Source organism: Moschus berezovskii, chromosome 4 (genome assembly GCF_049115385.1).
Source record: "Moschus berezovskii isolate FMDL1 chromosome 4, NW_MosBer_1.0, whole genome shotgun sequence".
Lineage (NCBI taxonomy): Eukaryota > Metazoa > Chordata > Mammalia > Artiodactyla > Moschidae > Moschus > Moschus berezovskii.
This window is the reverse complement of record NC_142463.1, coordinates 113,628,017-113,646,551: the sequence shown is the minus strand read 5'-3', so window position 1 is coordinate 113,646,551 and position 18,535 is coordinate 113,628,017. Positions and strand designations below refer to the sequence as shown.

Sequence of the window (18,535 nt, the reverse complement as noted above, 5' to 3'; positions counted from 1 at the left end):
TTTACTTTAAATTGATGTGTATTACTTTGTCAGTGGATCCATATTCCAAACTAAATTTGAGACAGTTTAATTTAGCAATTTTCAGAGAGAACTGAGGGTAGGGTGAGGTAGAATACCTTCATTCCCTTCACAAACACAAACACCCAGAATATGCCAAAAGTAGGAGGAGATTCTGATATTCCTATTCTATTGAGGATGATTCTCCAAGTAGTCATTTACAACAGAGCTGGGTAAAGACTGGATAATGGAAGGGGCTACTTTGAATTTGAATCACTGATTCTTTGCATTTTCAAAATTCTTCTGAATTTAACCGTGTCTGTGAAAACAAATTTGTGGGGGCTGTCTTGGAAGGAATATGGCCTACTGTGTGAAACCAGGCTGTTCTGCAAGAAGTGAGTTAGAAAAAGCTTGGGTTTACACCCTGGAGCTATTAAAACAACTTCTTTTTCTGCCAATATATTTTCCCTTTGGGGAATCTAGGTAATTTTAGTTTACAAACCATAAAACTTCCTTTGTTATAGAGTTATTGTAAAGAGTCCTGAGAATTTAAGAATCTCAGCTTATAAATGGCTCTACAGGTAGAAGGAATTCTTAACAACAACCTAGAGATAAACAGAAGGACATGGTCTTCACTTTTCTTTTCTTTTTAATTTTTTTTCTTTTTTTTAATTGGAGGCTAATTACTTTACAATATTATATTGGTTGGTTTTTCCGTACATTGACATGAATCCACCCCGGGTGTACATGTGTTCCCCTTCTTGAACCCCCTTCCATGTCCTTCCCCATATCATCCCTCTGGGTCATCCCCATGCACCAGCCCCGAGCAACCTGTATCATGCTTCTAACCTGGACTGGTGACTCGTTTCACATATGATAATATACATGTTTCAATTTCATTCTCCCAAATATCCCACTTTCACCCTCTCCCACAGAGTCCCAAAGACTGTTCTGTACACCTGTGTCTCTTTTGCTGTCTCGTATAAGATTTCAGGTCTTAACCAATTTCTCCAAGAAGGGATAATGATACTGGGATTCACTTATAGTTGTAAATCATTGTACAAATATAGTACCAAAACAGCTAGGAAGTTAGCTATTGACCTTCACAGCTTAGATAGATAGACAACATTATACATAGAAAGTTACTGAGTCAGTCAGTGACTCTATTAGCTACTTGATAGTTTTTTCAGGGTTTAGAGTCAAATCCAAAGCTTAATCACCAAATTTATCTGAATTTCCTTCATCTGGACATGAATTAGAATATTTTCTGTCCTCTTAATATTATGGGCCACTAAAATAATTAATAAGGGCAAGAAAGAGCTATAATAAGTAATGAGTATTTATTTACAGAAACAAATAGTATATTGGAAAAAAACATCATCTACATATACATGGTTAATTGCCAAACCAAATGATCTATCAGAACTTGTAAACTTGGACTTCTCTGGTGGTCCAGTGGTTGGGAGTCCACCTGCCAATGCAGAAGACATGGTTTCATCCCTGGTCCAGGAAGATTCCACATGTCACAGGGCAAATAAACCCATGTGCCACAACTACTGAACATATGCCCTAGATCTTGCATGCCACAACAAGACAAGGCACCACAGTGCGAAGTCCATACATGCAACTAGACAGTAGTCCCTGCTGGCTGCAGCTAAAAAAATACCATGCGCAACAACTAAGACCCAGCACAGACAAACATAAATAAATAAAATGATTTTTAAAAAAGAAACTGTAAATTTCACTATTTATCTATTTAAATCAACATTTCAAAAAATAATGGAAAATTTAATATTTATTTGTCTTTCTTTCATATTTCAGAAGATTCAACAATGAAGATCAACCAGACAGTCCTGGAAGAGTTCATTCTTATTGGCTTTTCTGTTTACCCACAGGCACAGACATTCCTCTTTGTGATTTTCTTTTGCCTCTACCTTCTCACCCTCACAGGTAACCTGACCATCATGGGTCTAACTTGGGTGGACAGACGTCTGCACACACCCATGTACCTCTTCCTTAGTGCACTCTCTTTCTCTGAGACCTGCTACACACTGACTATTATCCCCAGGATGCTGGCAGATCTCGTGGCCAAGGACAGAAGCATTTCAGTCATAGGTTGTGGCTTGCAGATGTATTTCTTCTTGGAACTTAGTGGCACTCACTGTATCATTCTCACTTTGATGGGATATGATCGCTTCCTGGCCATCTGCTACCCTCTCAGATATCCTTTGCTTATGACCAATATGGTGTGTGGAAAACTTGTGGTCTCTGCTTGGGTTGCTGGCTTCTTTATCTCTGTGACAGAGATTGGAATGATATTCAGGGGCTCTTTCTGCAACCCCAATCTTGTCAAACACTTCTTCTGTCATATGAGGGCTGTTCTAAGGCTGTCCTGTCTACACAGCAAATTCACAGAATTCATTGTAACAGCAATCTCAGTGTCAGGCTTGATGGGCACCTTTCTGCTCATTATCCTCACTTACGTTTTCATTCTTTCCACTGTCCTCAAGATCCCTTCAGCTGAAGGCAAGCAGAAGGCATTTTCTACCTGTGCCTCCCACCTCACAGTGGTCATCATCCACTTTGGTTTTGCATTTATTGTTTATCTGAAGCCAGAAGCATCAGGGGGAGATGACACACTGATAGCAATTCCTTACACTGTGGTCACTCCTTTCCTCAGCCCTCTCATTTTCAGCCTCAGGAATAAGGACATGACGAATGCTTTCAAAAAGGCCCTTGGAAAGACACATTTCTTGAATAAGCAATCTTGGATTACTGATACATGAATGAATGTTCTCATAAATCAGGAGGCATTTACCCTGCGACATGTGAAATCTGTACCATTTACCTTTTTCCAGAGGTTGGCATATGGGGATCAAGTGACTGAGTCTGGAACCTTCGTCTTGACAAGCACTTACTTAGCCTGAAAGAAAGGTGTCCGACGACTTCTATTCTCTGTCCCTGAAGATTTTAGGCTTCTATCAATGAATCTCTGGGTGCACTTCACTTTTGATGCAGTGGGGGAAAGCAAGATTATGGAAAGAAAAAAGGAAAACCTTTGACCACTTCACTAAGAAATGCTGTTAGAGAGCTTGAGATGTAAAAGTTGAAGAATTTTTCTAGGTAATATTGTAAGAAACTGATTTGTTCCTTCAGGATATAAACCATTTCTGATATGAGACATAGTATGTATAAATCTTCAACTATGTGTAAATATATATATATTTGTTGTTCCATGCCATACTATTAATGATTTTTAATAACTTTGTTCATGATCGTGTCCTTCTAATAACGGAATTAGATACTAGATTCAGACTACACAGGATGTTTTGGAACAATGATTTAAAAAAATAAATTGGACAGTAAAGTCTATATCTTCTAAGTCTATCGGAACCTATTGAAGTCTGAATATAAACTCTACTTTCTTTATGAGGGCATTAAACTGCTAACCTTAAAAAAGTAGCCACAATATTGAGTGGTTTAACAACAAAAAAAGTGTTTTTGAATAATTTTGGCAGACTATAGGTAATTAAGGTAATAAGGTATACACAGAAACAAACATTTATTTTACCTAGAGGAAAATAAATATTGTACAGGTTATATATCACAGAGAGATTTCTAGTAATCTTAGTGAAATTCCCAACATACAAGCTTAAGAATTTTCTGAACCTTTTCTCAGTTCTGCTGCTAACTTGTCCTCTCATGAAGGATACAATTACTACACTAAGGACTGGTGTATATAAAATATATAAAAGCTTTGGAATAGTTTCTGACCTACATTATTATGGGGATGTTCTAAAAATAAGTAAGATAATGGGTGAAAATTATTATGCACTTACCCCAATTCAGCTTATCTATTGCTATGACTGTTTTCTTCCCTGGGACTATTTTTGTAACACACATGCAGGCAGAATATTTGCCCTTTACATTTGTGGTCATTGCTTTAGTAGTATTTCTCCCATTTTTGTTCCATTCCTAAAAACTAAAACCTAGAAAATATCTAAATGTTTAGAAGTGAAGAAACACATTTCTAAATAAAAAGTAAACCAAGCAAGAAATCCCGGGAATATTAGAAAAAATATTTGAACTGGAGGAAATAAAAATACTACAAGTCAAATCTTGTGGATGTAGCTTTTCAGTGCTTGGATGAAATATATAACATTCAAAATATATAGCACTTAAAATGTTCATAGGCTGAATATTTATAAGATAAACATTCACCTTTAAAACTTAGTAATAGCTAAGCACAAAAAGATTGTGAAAAATAATATTCCTTGATGAAATTTATGAAGAAATAAAGACAGAAGACACAAGCAATCTTAAGAATGGAAATCTGGATGTTTCTCAGGTCATACAGACATTAAAGATAAGAGAATTCTGTAAATTATGTTACGTTCATAACATATTTTGAGAATTTAAATGAAATGGGAAAAATCTTATAAAATACATACTAAAACTGACATAAAGGAGAAAAAGTTATTTAATTCTTAAGAAAATGAATTTCAATTAATATTTTTTTGCTGAGTTCTGCCCTAAGGCCACAGGTTCAAGGCCTTCCATCAAGGTACAGAAGTAGAGCCCAGAACCAAGGTTATGTCTGGAACTGACTGAGAGCCTCTGTAACTGCTGCCAAAAGACCCCCTCTTCATCAACAGCAGGCTTCCTGACTCCAAATTAGCAAAAGTGCCCACCCCAGTAGTCACCCAATAGCCCCTAACAAATCATCTAATATCAGTCTCACAGCAGAAATTTTTTTGCCTTAAGGCTATAAAAATTGGCATTGCAGTTGGATTTTTTACCAGGTGAGCCACCAGGGAAGCCCAAGAATACTGGAGTGGGTAGCCTATCCCTTCTCAAATGGATCTTACCAATCCAGGAATCAAACCAAGGTCTTCTGCATTGCAGGTGGATTCTTTACCAACTGAGCTATCAGGGAAGCCCCCAAATTGGCTAATAACCCACAAAAATTATCAGCTTTCCTTGGTCTATCAGGAGGTGTTGACCCAGTGGACTCACAGTGCCCACATTCTCTCTGTTCTTTGTTCTTAATAAACTGATCCTTACTGAAATACCTGTGTCTGGAAATTATTTTCCATCCCATGTTCAAACTGTCCCAATACTTATCACATTAAGTATCTGGGTCCTTTAATGTCACTGATAGATTCTGCCAAACTCTTAAAGTGGAAATTACTCCAAACTGCACAAAAAGAATACATGGAATAGATAAGAATAAACACCCTCAATTCACTTTTTTTTTTTTGGCTACTATAAACCATATACTGGGGCTTCCCTGGTGGCTCAGACAGTAAGGAATCCACCTGCAATGCAGGAAACCCAGATTTGATCCCTGCGTCAGGAAGATCCCCTGGAAAAGGAAATGTCAACCCACTCCAGTATTCTCACTTGAGAAATCCCATGGACAGAGGAACCTGGGGGTTTACAGTCCATGTAATTGCAAGAACTGGACATAACTTAGCAACTAAACTACCACCAAACCGTACACTATATCTTGAAATCTCTCCCAGGAACATAGATGTAAAAATCTCAGGTAAAATAAAACCAAACAAATACATATACTCAAGTTCAATTTAGTTCAGAAATGTAAAGTTTTCACATTTGTAAATCATTCAGTGTAATTATCAGAAGAAAAAATACTAATCATCAGATTATTAATTGATACAAAAAAATCTTTTGATAATATTTGATATCCATTCAGGTGATAGAGAAAAAAGCTTGTAGTGTAATAGAAATTAAAAGGAAATTCCTTAAACTAGTGAAGATTATCAAACTTTTTACTTTATGGTAAAATACTTAAATCTGTCCAGGTTAAATTAGGAACAAGACAAGAATAACTTCTCTTATCAATTCTATTTCATGTTATTCTAGACTGTCAGTACAGTAAGAAGAGAGAAGAAATAAAATACATTAGCTTTGTAAAGAGAGACAAAGGGTCATTTCTTTATAATATGGTATGTTCAGTTCAGTTCAGTCGTTCAATTGTGTCCAACTCTCCGCGACCCCATGAATCACAGCACGCCAGGCCTCCCTGTCCATCACCAACTCCCAGTATGTTAGAAAATCCAAAATAAAGTTCATGCAAATTATTAGAATTAGTAATCAAAATACTGCTGGATACATGAACATAAATCAATTGTAGTTTCTTAAATTAGCAATTATAATGTAATATAAAAGTGTATACTATATGTAAAAGCTTTAAAACTATCAAACCCCTTGGAATAAAATTAATAAAAGACTGGCAAAGCCTCTACAGAGAAATTTGTAAAGAATTACTAAAATATATTTTGTTAATATGTAAATCATAAGATATATAATTTCATGAGTTAGAAGACTCAATGTTATATAACTGTCCATTTTTTCCATACAAATCTGTTTCAAGAAAGTCCCAATGGAAATTCTAATAGTTTCCGTTTTTGTATCTGAAAATGATGAAGTATATTAAAATTTATATGGATTTGCAAGTAGCCAAGGTATCCTTCAAGAACAATTTAGCATTATTTGTTTTACCAGATAACAGTTCTCATTATGCAACTGCAGCATACTATTGGCCCAGAGTACAATACAACAAAAGAGTTGAACAATGAGTCCTCAAATTTGCATGCACATGGGTATACCAGGTGGCTAATTATAATTGTTACTATATTTCTTAGCCTCCTTTGCATCCAGGATTAGCTAAGCAACTAAGTTTTTCCAATCACAAGTAAGAGGAAATAATGGGTGCAATGTCTACATGTCTCCCCTAAGAGCAACATCTCTCTTTCTGCTTTTCTGATGGCTAGGAATGGGAAACCAGTACTTGAAATGAAAGCCTTATCTTGAGAATGGCAGAACTACTTACTCTGTGGCTTGTACAACTTTGTAATGCTAAGCTGCAGTGCCAGCCTTGCCTACTGTGAACTGATTGTCACTGGTGTTATATAACAGAGAAATAAATTCTGTCTCATTTCAACCACTTTAAGGGTGTTGGTAATTGAGACTGTAGCTACATTGTGTGAAGATAATTAAATGAGATTTTTCTTAAAACTTAAAGTGTCCAGTGAATGACAATTGTATATATTTTTCCAGCATCCACTGGAAAAAGTATAAAAGCACTCCTTTCTTCTTCACTTGATTACTAAGTTACTTTCTCGTTTTTCTCATCTCCCTCTCTTTTCTGAAGCTGTATACTCCTTCCCCTCAAGAAACCTGCTCTCGTGATTCTTTTCTTAGCCAACTTTTGATCTTTTCACTTTTTTGGTCTACCAAGAGCCATTTTCAAGCTCTTGTTCATCTTTCTCTCTTTTTATAATATCTGATTTTCTCATTAAATTAGTCAAATTTACTCCTGTTATATTTACTATTTTTTAGTACTTAAAAGTTTATAAAGATTGGAAAAACCCAGGCCAACATTTCCAACTCACTGCTGTATATACCTGCCTCATTTTTTGCACTTAGTGTGTTAAGACTGAATGCATCACTGATTTTCTTATGTTGTTCTCCTTTTGTGTTTTCTAAGAGTTAACATCTTCTCACTCTTTCAGGCTAAAACTCAGAAATACACTTTATAGCATCATATAATCTGTTGTAAAGATTATGTTTAAAGCCCTATTATTTTGCTTCCCTCATAGCTCAATCAGTAAAGAATCTGCCTGTCAATGCAAGAGAGCCAGGTTCAATCGTGGGTCGATTAGTGACTAAACCACCATTTTGCAATAACAGCAAACTTCATTACAGAGAGGAGTAAAAGTTACTTATATTACGTGGGTTCACGCCCCAATATTGCATTCAAAACAGGATATTTTTGGCCTTTCTTGAACATTTCCAGTGATAAAGAGATTAACATATACCTTTGGCCACCTGATGCAAAGAGCTGGCTCATTTGAAAAGACCCTGATTCTGGGAAAGATTGAGGACAGGAAGAGAAGGGAATGACAGAGGATGAGATGGTTGGATGGCATCACCGACTCAATGGACATGAGTTTGGGTGGGTTCCAGGAGTTGGTGATGGACAGGGAGACCTGACATGCTGTGTTTCATGGGTTCACAAAGAGTCAGACATGACTGAGTGACTGAACTGAAGTGATAGGAAATAATCTACCCCATTTGGGACAGTTCTAGTAGACTGAGAAGCAAAGGGGCTGACAGGACATGAATGGCAGTCAGGACACCCAGATTTATGACATAAGAAAAAATATATGTTTTCAACAGATTCATGTTTGTACCAGGAATCATGAATCTGAAATTACCCCTCTGCATACCTTCATCCAATTATCCTGAGGTCTTCCTATGTGCTCTCCAAGCCCAGTTCTGCTCAAAAAAGGGTATAAAAGGGGGCAAACAAGGAAAAATGTTTTCCTCTTTGGAGCCTGTAGACTTAAGCATGGGAGATAAAGAATCTCTCCCTCACACATACAAACAAGTTATATAAATGCAAAAGCAGACAGAGTTTGACAAATAATATTTTCTCAACATTTAATAGCTTAGAGAGATTGCCAGAATTAGTCCTTAACTCATTTACTTTATTTTGTAATTTCCTTAACAGAATTTTAGACTTGAGTTAGCTTTATATCTGTCTAGTATGCAGACAAATAGCCTCTTTGGCACCTCTGAAAATAGAATTTGTAGAAGCACTGCACAGATGACACTCTGGCAATGAACTCAAGAACTTTATCCTGCATTCCTCCAGATCTATGTCCCTCCAGATTGTGTTCTTTCATTGTATCATGGATTTCCTTGAACAAATGGTCCCTGAGGTGACTTGGACATAGTCTTCTTAGGGAGAGGTAAATCACCATGGCAATATGTCCTGAGGGACTATATCCTAAAGATGTGATTATAATGGCTATCTACTGCTGCTCCTGCTTACTTAAGAAGTATGTCATCTTAAAGCCATCTGCCAAACCTCTTTCTTGTCATGCCACACATTGCTCAGAGACCAACATGAAACAACATCAACTTTATTGAACAGTGGCTGGGGTTGCCCACACCTGCTTGACAGAGAAAGGTAACTAACTTACTGATAAACATCCTAAGATGGGTATTTGAGTGAATGCAGAAGACTAGCAATCAAAAAAAAAAAAAAAAAGATGAAACTCTATGAAAATGTTGTCTTTACTCAGACTAGATACCCTCAGATGCTTCCTCAATTCCCTTTGGTTTTCTGATTTCTTGTAATCCGGAGAAAACTCTTGGTTTCTTCAGATGATCCATTGGCTTAAAAATCTCAAAAAGTTTAGCTGTCCAAGCAGCTTATGCCTAGTACCCTGTTCTTTTGCTCATCTCTGAATATTTACTATTAAAGATTTGGTGCCTGGGAAATATATATTTGAAATGTTCACAAATGTAAGAATGTTCTTAAGCTATATAGTGGAGAAGTGTTGGAGATCTTGAATGTGATAGAAAAAATAGGAAATTATATACAGAAAGGGGGATCCAGAGAGCAGAAATTGATAGTAGGAGAGTCAGACACCAATTTTGTATATATTCAGAAAGTAGTACTCCTTGCCCTAAGACCAGGTCCAAAGTCATACCTACTACTTTCAGTCCATATATGAATATATATATCCCAAATTTAAATGAGATTTTAAAGAACTACTGGTTGAATTTTACTGTCATGCAGAGATGAGCTCAAACACAATGCAACATAACATGGCAAAACAAAGCACACTTTGTTTCAATCCGAATGAGTGAGTTCATCTGGCTGTATACTGTACTTATGAACATCTACCAATTTCCATGAAAGATGTATAGGATAACAACTTTGTTCCCATATATCCATGAACAGATCATCTGACTTTACCCCAGCTCCACAATTTTCTACATGTATGATCTTGAAAAAAAAGTCACTCATCTTTCTGCCATTTATAGAGAACAGAGTGCTTAAACTCATTGGGCTCTTATGAGGATTAAGCCAGCATATAAAAAGTACTAAGTACCTTGAACACACTAATCAATTTTATTTTTATGTCTCCTCTGAATGTCATGTGGACACAGACTATGATAGTCGTGATAGTGATTCCAGACAGGAATCAGGACTCTCAGTTGTTGATTCACCAAGTTCTTTGCTAACTGAGTTATGAGTATTCAATTTGTGATGATTAAAGAAAGACATCAAAGAAAACAAAATAGACTTAATTTATTTTGAATGAGATATTCCTGTGTATATGTCTCTGTCCAGTTTGTCTCTGGACAAATGTATATGTAGCTTTCCGAAGAACACCATTAGGAGTCAGGCAACTTATTGTTCAGCTTCATTTATGTAAGATCTATGAAGTAGAAGTCCGGAGAAGGCAATGGCAACCCACTCCAGTACTCTTGCATGGCAAATCCCATGGATGGAGGAGCCTGGTAGGCTGCAGTCCATGGGGTCGCTAAGAGTCAGACACGACTGAGCAACTTCACTTTCACTTTTCACTTTCCGCTTTCATGTATTGGAGAAGGAAATGGCAACTGACTCCAGTATTCTTGCCTGGAGAATCTCAGGGACGGGGTCTATGGGGTCTCACAGAGTCGGACATGACTGAAGTGATTTAGCAGCAGCAGCATGAAATAGAAGTCAGACAGAAATCAGAGAAATTATGCTGGCATAAATAGACATTTGAGGTGATCCATGTCACCCCAGCCAGCTGAGGAAAATTGTGGATTTCAGATCTACAGGCCTATAAAATTGCTAGTTGTTTTAAAATATTGAGGACGTTTGACACTCTGGCCAAATCATTCTCACCTAAATTGTCTCTTTAATTGTCATATAAGCCAATGATTTAGGAATGACAGATACCATCACCAGCAGTAGCAGCATCCCTAGGTGATAAATTTAAAAAACAGGTTAAGCCTCCTACCTCTGAAATAGAAGAAGACCCTAAATTTTCGCAAATTATAAATAATTGGTTACATATGATATGTAAAGCACTTAGTGAGGATAAAGACATGAGTTTTTCCTGTTCTTGAGGAGGAAAAATCCAGGAAACTACATAAATGCTCCATAGGTCTGTTAATAGAGTCATAGTCACAACAACAGATGTGAGTGGTCTACTGGACAAAGTCATCATAGAAGAATTGATATTCATAACGCTTATCATGTGCAAAGGACCAGTAGTAGAAAGCAGAGTGGTGTCTTAAAGAACTTTGATGTGATTGGAGGACTAAATAAGACTAGTGGTTGACACATGTGGAAGAGAAGTTAACCACGAAAGGGAGCATTTGACAGTAAGCAAAAGATGAATTGTATGATACCATCCATGTAATTTAGTCCTGAGAAGACCTATGGATAAAGAGCTGCTCTTGGTTCTAAAGGGAAGTTCAATGAAAAAAAAAAATCCTAGAAATCTTCCTCACTAATTATTTTTTGGAACCTAAGCTGTCAAATGAGAAGTGTGTTTAAACAGCTTACCTCTGTGTGATTGCTGAAGCTTCAAGTTCATCTGCCCTGTGCTGTTGTGGTAGTAGAATGCTACCCTGATGCCATAAAAATCCTGAAGTGTCAATAAAGTGTTTCTCCAAGAATGACAAGGGAGAAAACACATTGTCCAGAAGTTACAGTGCATAGAAAAATGGTGGGGGAGGTGGGCAAATAACACAGGCGTTAAGAGCATGCATCACACTGATATAATCATAGTTACCTGGGGGATCTGAATAATGTGGGTAGGGAAGGCAGATTGGAACAGGGTGTAGAAAATGGGGAGAGACAATATCTGCAAGGATTAGTGGCCAGAGTTGCAATGGCTAGAGAAGAAAATCCTTGGCAATAGCAGTGCAGTCGGAGTAGCAAATAGTATTCAATTTTCAGTAACTGAGCTAGAAAAACATGAAGATTATGATGTAAAGTAATACTGAGGAGTGGGCAGGAGTTAGGGTCATGGACACCTCTGGGCACAAGGGACCTTTCTTCAGGCCTGCATTTGAACCAGCAGACTATCTAAGCCCCTGTGGTCTGCAGAACAAGATAGGTTTCAGAAGGAAAAAATAAAAAAGGAAAAAGCTTGTGAACCAGATGACGATTTTCCAGAGTGCTTCCCACTCTCCACCCCATTTTCTAGCAACCCTCCTCTGTCCCTCAGGATCACTCCTGGGGCAAATTGGAGCTTCAACCAAATTTCATGCAGTGCTACAACTAACAAGAACTGTAGTTTGCATTCCATTTGTATAATTTATAAAATTTGCATCTGAGTGATACAAATCTTATTCAAGATTACATAAATCAAGACAAACTCATTCCACTAATATTTTTGAGTGTCTATTGATGATTTTGAACTGTGGCGTTGGAGAAGACTCTTGAGAGTCCCTTGGACAGCAAAAAGATCAAACCAGTCAATACTAAAGGAAAGACTGATGCTGAAACTGAATTTCCAATAATTTGACCATCTGATGTGAAGAACCAACTCATTAGAAAAGACTCTGATGCTGGTAAAGATTGAAGGCATGAGGAGAAGGGGATGACAGAGGATGAGATGGTTGGATGGCATCACCAACTTGATGGACATGAGTTTGAGTGAGCTCCGGGAGATGGTGAAGGACAGGCAAGCCTGCTATGCTGCTGTCCATGGGGTTGCAAAGAGTTGGACACTCCTGAGTGACTGAACAACAGCAGCTATGTCCTAGGCACTGCTCTATCTACTGAGAACAGAGGTGTGAAGACAGGTCCATATTCAGACTCTGTAATTACTCAGTCTACTTCAGTATCTGAATTCCCTTACCATGGCTCTTGGGCCTTTCCAGTCACCATTTTTGAATTTTCCCCATATTGGATCATCATCTAGCCCCAAGGCATGTTGTACTTCCTTCTTATCCAGTTCCCAAACTTACCACCTCTCCAGACTCTCTTGGAAAATTATGTGTGTGCTTAGTGGCTCAGTCATATCCTCCTCTTTGTGCCCCTCTGGACTGTAGCCCATCAGTCTCCTCCGTCCTTGGGATTTCCCAGGCAAGAATACTGGCATGGGTTGCCATTTCCTCCTCCAAGGGATCTTCCTGACCCAGGGATAAAATCCATGCCTCCTGTGTCTTCTGCACTGCAGGAAGATTCTCTACCCCCTCAGTCAGAAGTTTCTAACACATTAGATCAATTTTCCAAACGTGGGTCATTGTGCACTGGAGGATGCAAAAAATATTCCAAGATCCAGACATGAATTGTTCCAAGGGAATCGTTCCCTGATCTTCAACTCCACAGTCAGCTCTGCTTAAAATGCATTTGCTTGAGAAAGTATTTCTTCCCCTTTTCCAACTTTCCTTTCAAAACCTTATCTTCCTTTGCATAACTGAATCTTACTGAGTGGAAGTGCCCCAGTGAAAGTTTATCAGTGCCAATGTCAGTGATGAGAACGTGAATGACTGGATAGCGAATCCTTTTGCAAGTCATGGTTTCCATCATGTTCCTTTCAACACAATTGAAATAGCAGCTAAATGAGTTGTCAACTAATAAGTCAGTAAAAATAATTTTGATAATAGATGAACTAATAGAAATTTCAAATAATTTAGTGTTTTTACTATAATGAAACAAATTCCATTCCCTGAACTATGGAATATGAATGCCATTTAACTGTGTAAATTAATTTTCTTAGTGTTTATAGCTCCAAAATAAAAAGTAAGATTGGATTTGATGCTGAAATCTTTCTCATTATGGTAATAAGTACTCTTCATGAATGCACACCACAACTGCAAAAAATTATAATTCAAATTATTATTAATAGTCCAATAAATTTTTAAGTATTACTTTAAAAACATTATATTTTTATTGATTTGTGAAATTATATAACAACATACAGAAAAAAAATCTTTTTACAGTTTCAAGGGTACAGGAAACAAACTTAAATAAATATGTAAGTAGATAGAGAAATCAAAAGTCTTGTAATTAAAAACTATATTCAGTTCACTTCGGTCACTCAGTCGTGTTCAACTCTTTGAGACCCCATGAACTGCAGCATGCCAGGCCTCCCTGTCCATCACCAACTCCCAAGTTTACTCAAACTCATGTACATCGAGTCGGTGATGCCATCCAACCATCTCATCCTCTGTCGTCCCCTTCTCCCACCTTCAATCTTTCCAAGCATCAGGGTCTTTTCCAATGAGTCAGCTCTTCACATCAGGTGGTCAAAGTATTGGAGTTTCAGCTTCAACATCAGTCCTTCCAATGAATATTCAGGACTGATTTCCTTTAGGATGCACTGGCTATATCTCCTTGCAGTCCAAGGGACTCAAGAGTCTTCTCCAACACCACAGTTCAAAAGCACCTATTCTTCTGCACTCAGCTTTCTTTACAGCCCAACTTTCACATCCATATACGACTACTGGAAAAAACATAGCCTTGACTAGATGGACCTTTGTTGGCAAAGTAATGTCTCTGCTTTTTAATATGTTTAGTTGGTCATAACTTTCCTTCCATGGAGTAAGCATCTTTTAATTTCATGGCTGCAATCACCATCTGCAGTGATTTTGGAGCCCCCCAAAATAAAGTCTGACACTGTTTCCACTATTTTCCCATCTATTTGCCATGGAGTGATGGGACTGGATGCCATAATCTTAGTTTTCTGAATGTTGAGCTTTAAACCAACTTTTTCACTCTCCTCTTTCACTTTCATCAAGAGACTCTATAGTTCTTCAATTTCTGTCATGAGGGTGGTGCCATCTGCATATCCGAGGTTATTGATATTTCTCCCGGCAATCTTGATTCCAGCTTGTGCTTCATCCAGCCTGGCATTTTGCATGATGTACTCTGCACATAAGTTAAGTAAGCAGGGTGATAATATACAGCCTTGATGTACTCCTTTTCCTACTTGGAGCCAGTCTGTTGTTCCATGTCTAGTTCTAACTGTTGCTTCCTGACCTGCATATAGGTTTCTCAAGAGGCAGGTCAGGTGGTCCGGTATTCCCATCTCTTTCAGAATTTCCACAGTTTATTGTGATCCACACAGTCAAAGGCTTTGGCATAGTCAATAAAGCAGAAATAGATGTTTTTCTGGAACTGTCTTGCTTTTCTGATGATCAATGGATGTTGACAATTTGATCTCTAGTTCCTCCGCCTTTTCTAAAACCTTGAATCATGAGTTCAGTAAGAAAAATAATGTAAAATTTCCAATCTTAAAGATACATACATCACATAATATTTTTAGAACAAATACTAATGGGTATCACAGGACCTGTATTTAGATTTCACTGAACCTATAAAGAGTGATATAATTGTTTCATTTATTATAAAGTAATTAGCCTCTAATTAAAATAAAAAAATTTTAAAAAATAAAATAAAATGTTAGTACAATACACAAGAAATTAGATTCCTTGCAACTATTTAAATATATGATAAAATAGGTGCCAAGTATTATCAAAGCAATACATTGTTTAAGTTGATTAAAGGAAAAGAAAATATCAAGACAAGTGCTTCAGTTCAGTTTAGTTGCTTACTCACTTCCAACTGTTTGTGATCTCATGGACTGCTGCACACCAGGTTTCCCCATCCATCACCAACTCCCAGAGCTGGCTCAAACTTATGTCCATAAAATTGGTGATGCCATTCAAACATCTCATCCTCTGTCATCCCCTTCTCCTCCTGTCTGCAGTCCTTTCCAGCATCAAGGTCTTTTCCAAAGAGTCAGTTCTTCACATCAGGTGACCAAAGTATTGGAGCTTCAGTTTCACCAGCAGTCCTTCCAATGAATATTCAGGACTGATTTCCTTTAAGAATGACTTGTTTGATCTCCTTGCAGTTCAAGGGACTCTCAAAAGTCTTCTCCAACACCAGTTTAAACACACCAATTCTTCAGTGGTCAGCTTTGTGGTCCAACTCTCACATGACTACTGGAGAAACCATAGCTTTGACTAGACAGACTTTTGTTGGCAAAGTAATGTCACTGCTTTTAAATATGCTGTCTAGGTTGGTCATAGCTTTTCTTTCAAGGAACAAGTGTCTTTTAATTTCATGGCTGCAGTCACCATCTGCAGTGATTTTGAACCCAGCAAAATAAAGCCTGTCACTGTTTCCATTGATTCCTCATCTATTTGCCATGAAGTGATGGGACTGAATGCCATGGTCTCAGTTTTCTGAATGTTGTTTTAAGCCAACTTTTTCACTCTTCTCTTTCACTTTCATCAAGAGTCTCTATAGTCCTTTTTCACTTTCTGCCATAAGAGTGGCATCATCTGCGTATCTGAAGTTATTGATATTTTCTTGGTAATCTTGAGTCCAGCTTGTGCTTCACCCAGCCTGGCATTTTGCATGATTTGCTTTGCATATAAGTAAAATAAGCTGGGTTACAATAGTCAACCTTGAAGTACTCCTTTCCCAATTTGGAACCAGTCTGTTGTTCCATGTCCTGTTCTAACTGTTGTTCCTTGACCTGCATACAGATTTCTCAGGAGGCAAGTAAGGTGATCTGGTATTCTGATCCCTTCAAGAATTTTCCAGTTTGTTGTGATCCACACAGTCAAAGGCTTTGGGATAATCAATAAGGCAGAAGCAGACATTTATCTGGAACACTCTTGTTTTTCTATGATCCAATGGATGTTGGCAATTTAATCTTTGGTTCCTCTACCTTTTCTAAATCCAGTTAGAACACCTGGAAGTTCTCGGTCCATGTACTGTTGAAGGCCCACTTGGAGAATGTTGAGCATTACTTTGCTAGCATGTGAGATGAGTGCATTCTTTGACATTGCCTTTCTTTTGGATTGGTATGAAAACTGTATTTTTCCAGTCCTGTGGCCATTGTTTTTTTCCCCAAATTTTCTGGAATATTGAATGCAGCACTTTCACAGCATCATCTTTCAGGATTTGAAATAGCTCAGCTGAAATTCCGTCAACTCCACTAGCTTTGTTTGTAGTGAAGCTTCATAGGGCTCAGTTGACTTCACACTCCAGACATTCACAGGATATCTGGCTCTAGGTGAGTGATCACACCGTCATGGTTATCTGGATCATGAAAATCTCTTTTGTATAGCTCTTTGTGTATTCCTGCCACCTCTTCTTAATATCTTCTGCTTCTGCTAGGTCCATACGATTTCTGTCCTTTATTGAGCCCATCTTTGCATGAAATGTTCCCTTGGTATCTCTAATTTTTTTGAAGGGGTCTCTACTCTTTCCCATTGTATCATTTTCCTCTATTTCTTCACATTGATCACTTAGGAAGGCTTTCTTATATCTCCTTGCTACTCTTTGGAACTCTGCATTCAAATGGATATATCTTTCCTTTTCTCCTTTGCCTTTACACGTGCTTAAGTTAAACCAAAAATGAAAATGCTTGATGACATCTAACATGAGATCCAATCTCGAATGCCAGGTCACCGGCAATATTAATAGGAGATTGGAAAAGCACAGGAGGATGACTAGGAGGCATAGGAATGCCTCTTTCACTTTCATGCCTTATAAGCAGTATCTGTTTTCTGTGACTGTTGTACAAATTACCACAATTAGCTGCTTAAAAAAATAGAAACTTATGCTCTTACAGTTCTGGAGGTGAGAATTCTGAAATCAATGCCACATGGCCAAATTCAAGGTATTGGAAGGGACATACTTCCCACAAGACACTAGCAAAAAGTCTATTCTTTACCTCCTTTGTCTCTGACACTGCTGGCACTCTTTGTTTCATGGCTACATCACTGAAGTTGTCAAGGTTGGAATCTTCAAAACTATTTCCATCTTCATATTGCCTTCTCCTCTGTGCATCTATTTCAAATTTCCCTCTGTCTTTCTGTTATAAGGACCCTTGAAATTGCATTTAAGTTTTATCAGGATGATTCAAGATATTCTCCTATGTCAATATCTTTAATTTAACCACATCTGCAAAGACTTTGTCATAGATGTCATATTTGTAGGTTCCAGGAATTAGGACATGGATAGTTTTTTGTGGTCCATTTTAAACCTATCACCTGGGAATGAGGCAAGGTAATTATAGCACAGAAAATGTACCTAAAAAAACTTGCAAAATTAATGAAAAAATTACTCCTTTTTCTGGTACAGAATTCCACTTTCTCTTTTATACTGAATTATTTATCCAACTGTGAATAAATAGTTCCCAAACCAACCACCCTTCTCCAATACTGCCTTGAAATATAGCTCAAGTAATGTCCCTGAGCTACTTCTTCTTAGTTCAATTTCCCTTAAGAGATAAGCCCTCAAGCTCCATCTTGCTATCATTCTTTCTTTTATCCATTCCATAAACAAGTATTGAGTAAAGATTCTATGAGGGTTAGGAGTTTGTAGAAAGTAAAAAAAGAACATATCATAAATAAGAAAATAAATACTGAAATACTAAGACTTGTTTTGAAACCACTAAAACTTGTTTTGAAACCACTCAGCAAGCATTTCTCAAATACCCAGTGTTCTTATAATTGCTAAGTTGTTGAGTACAATTCTCAAGTCTAAGAATTTTTCCCTGGAGGTGGGTTCCATCCCTGATACAGGAAAGGGATGGAACAAAATGATGTAGCAATAATTTATAATATACTGTTGAGTATCTTCAGAAGGCTGTAATCTGGGGATGTCAACAGTTTGATCTATTTGTCTTTCAGCATCTTACTCTTCCTGTTACTTTTTCAGGCAATCAAGTGGACAGAGATC

General features: G+C 37.5%; 1 protein-coding gene across 1 annotated transcript; it reads left to right on the top strand.

The window, feature by feature from the left end:
- The first annotated feature begins 1,793 nt into the window (after positions 1-1,793).
- Positions 1,794-2,783, top strand: LOC129540438 (olfactory receptor 10X1-like). Its single transcript, XM_055401447.2, has one exon. It carries the CDS (start codon positions 1,830-1,832, stop codon positions 2,781-2,783), a length of 954 nt encoding a protein of 317 aa, XP_055257422.2. The 5' UTR covers positions 1,794-1,829.
- The last annotated feature ends 15,752 nt before the right edge of the window (positions 2,784-18,535 follow it).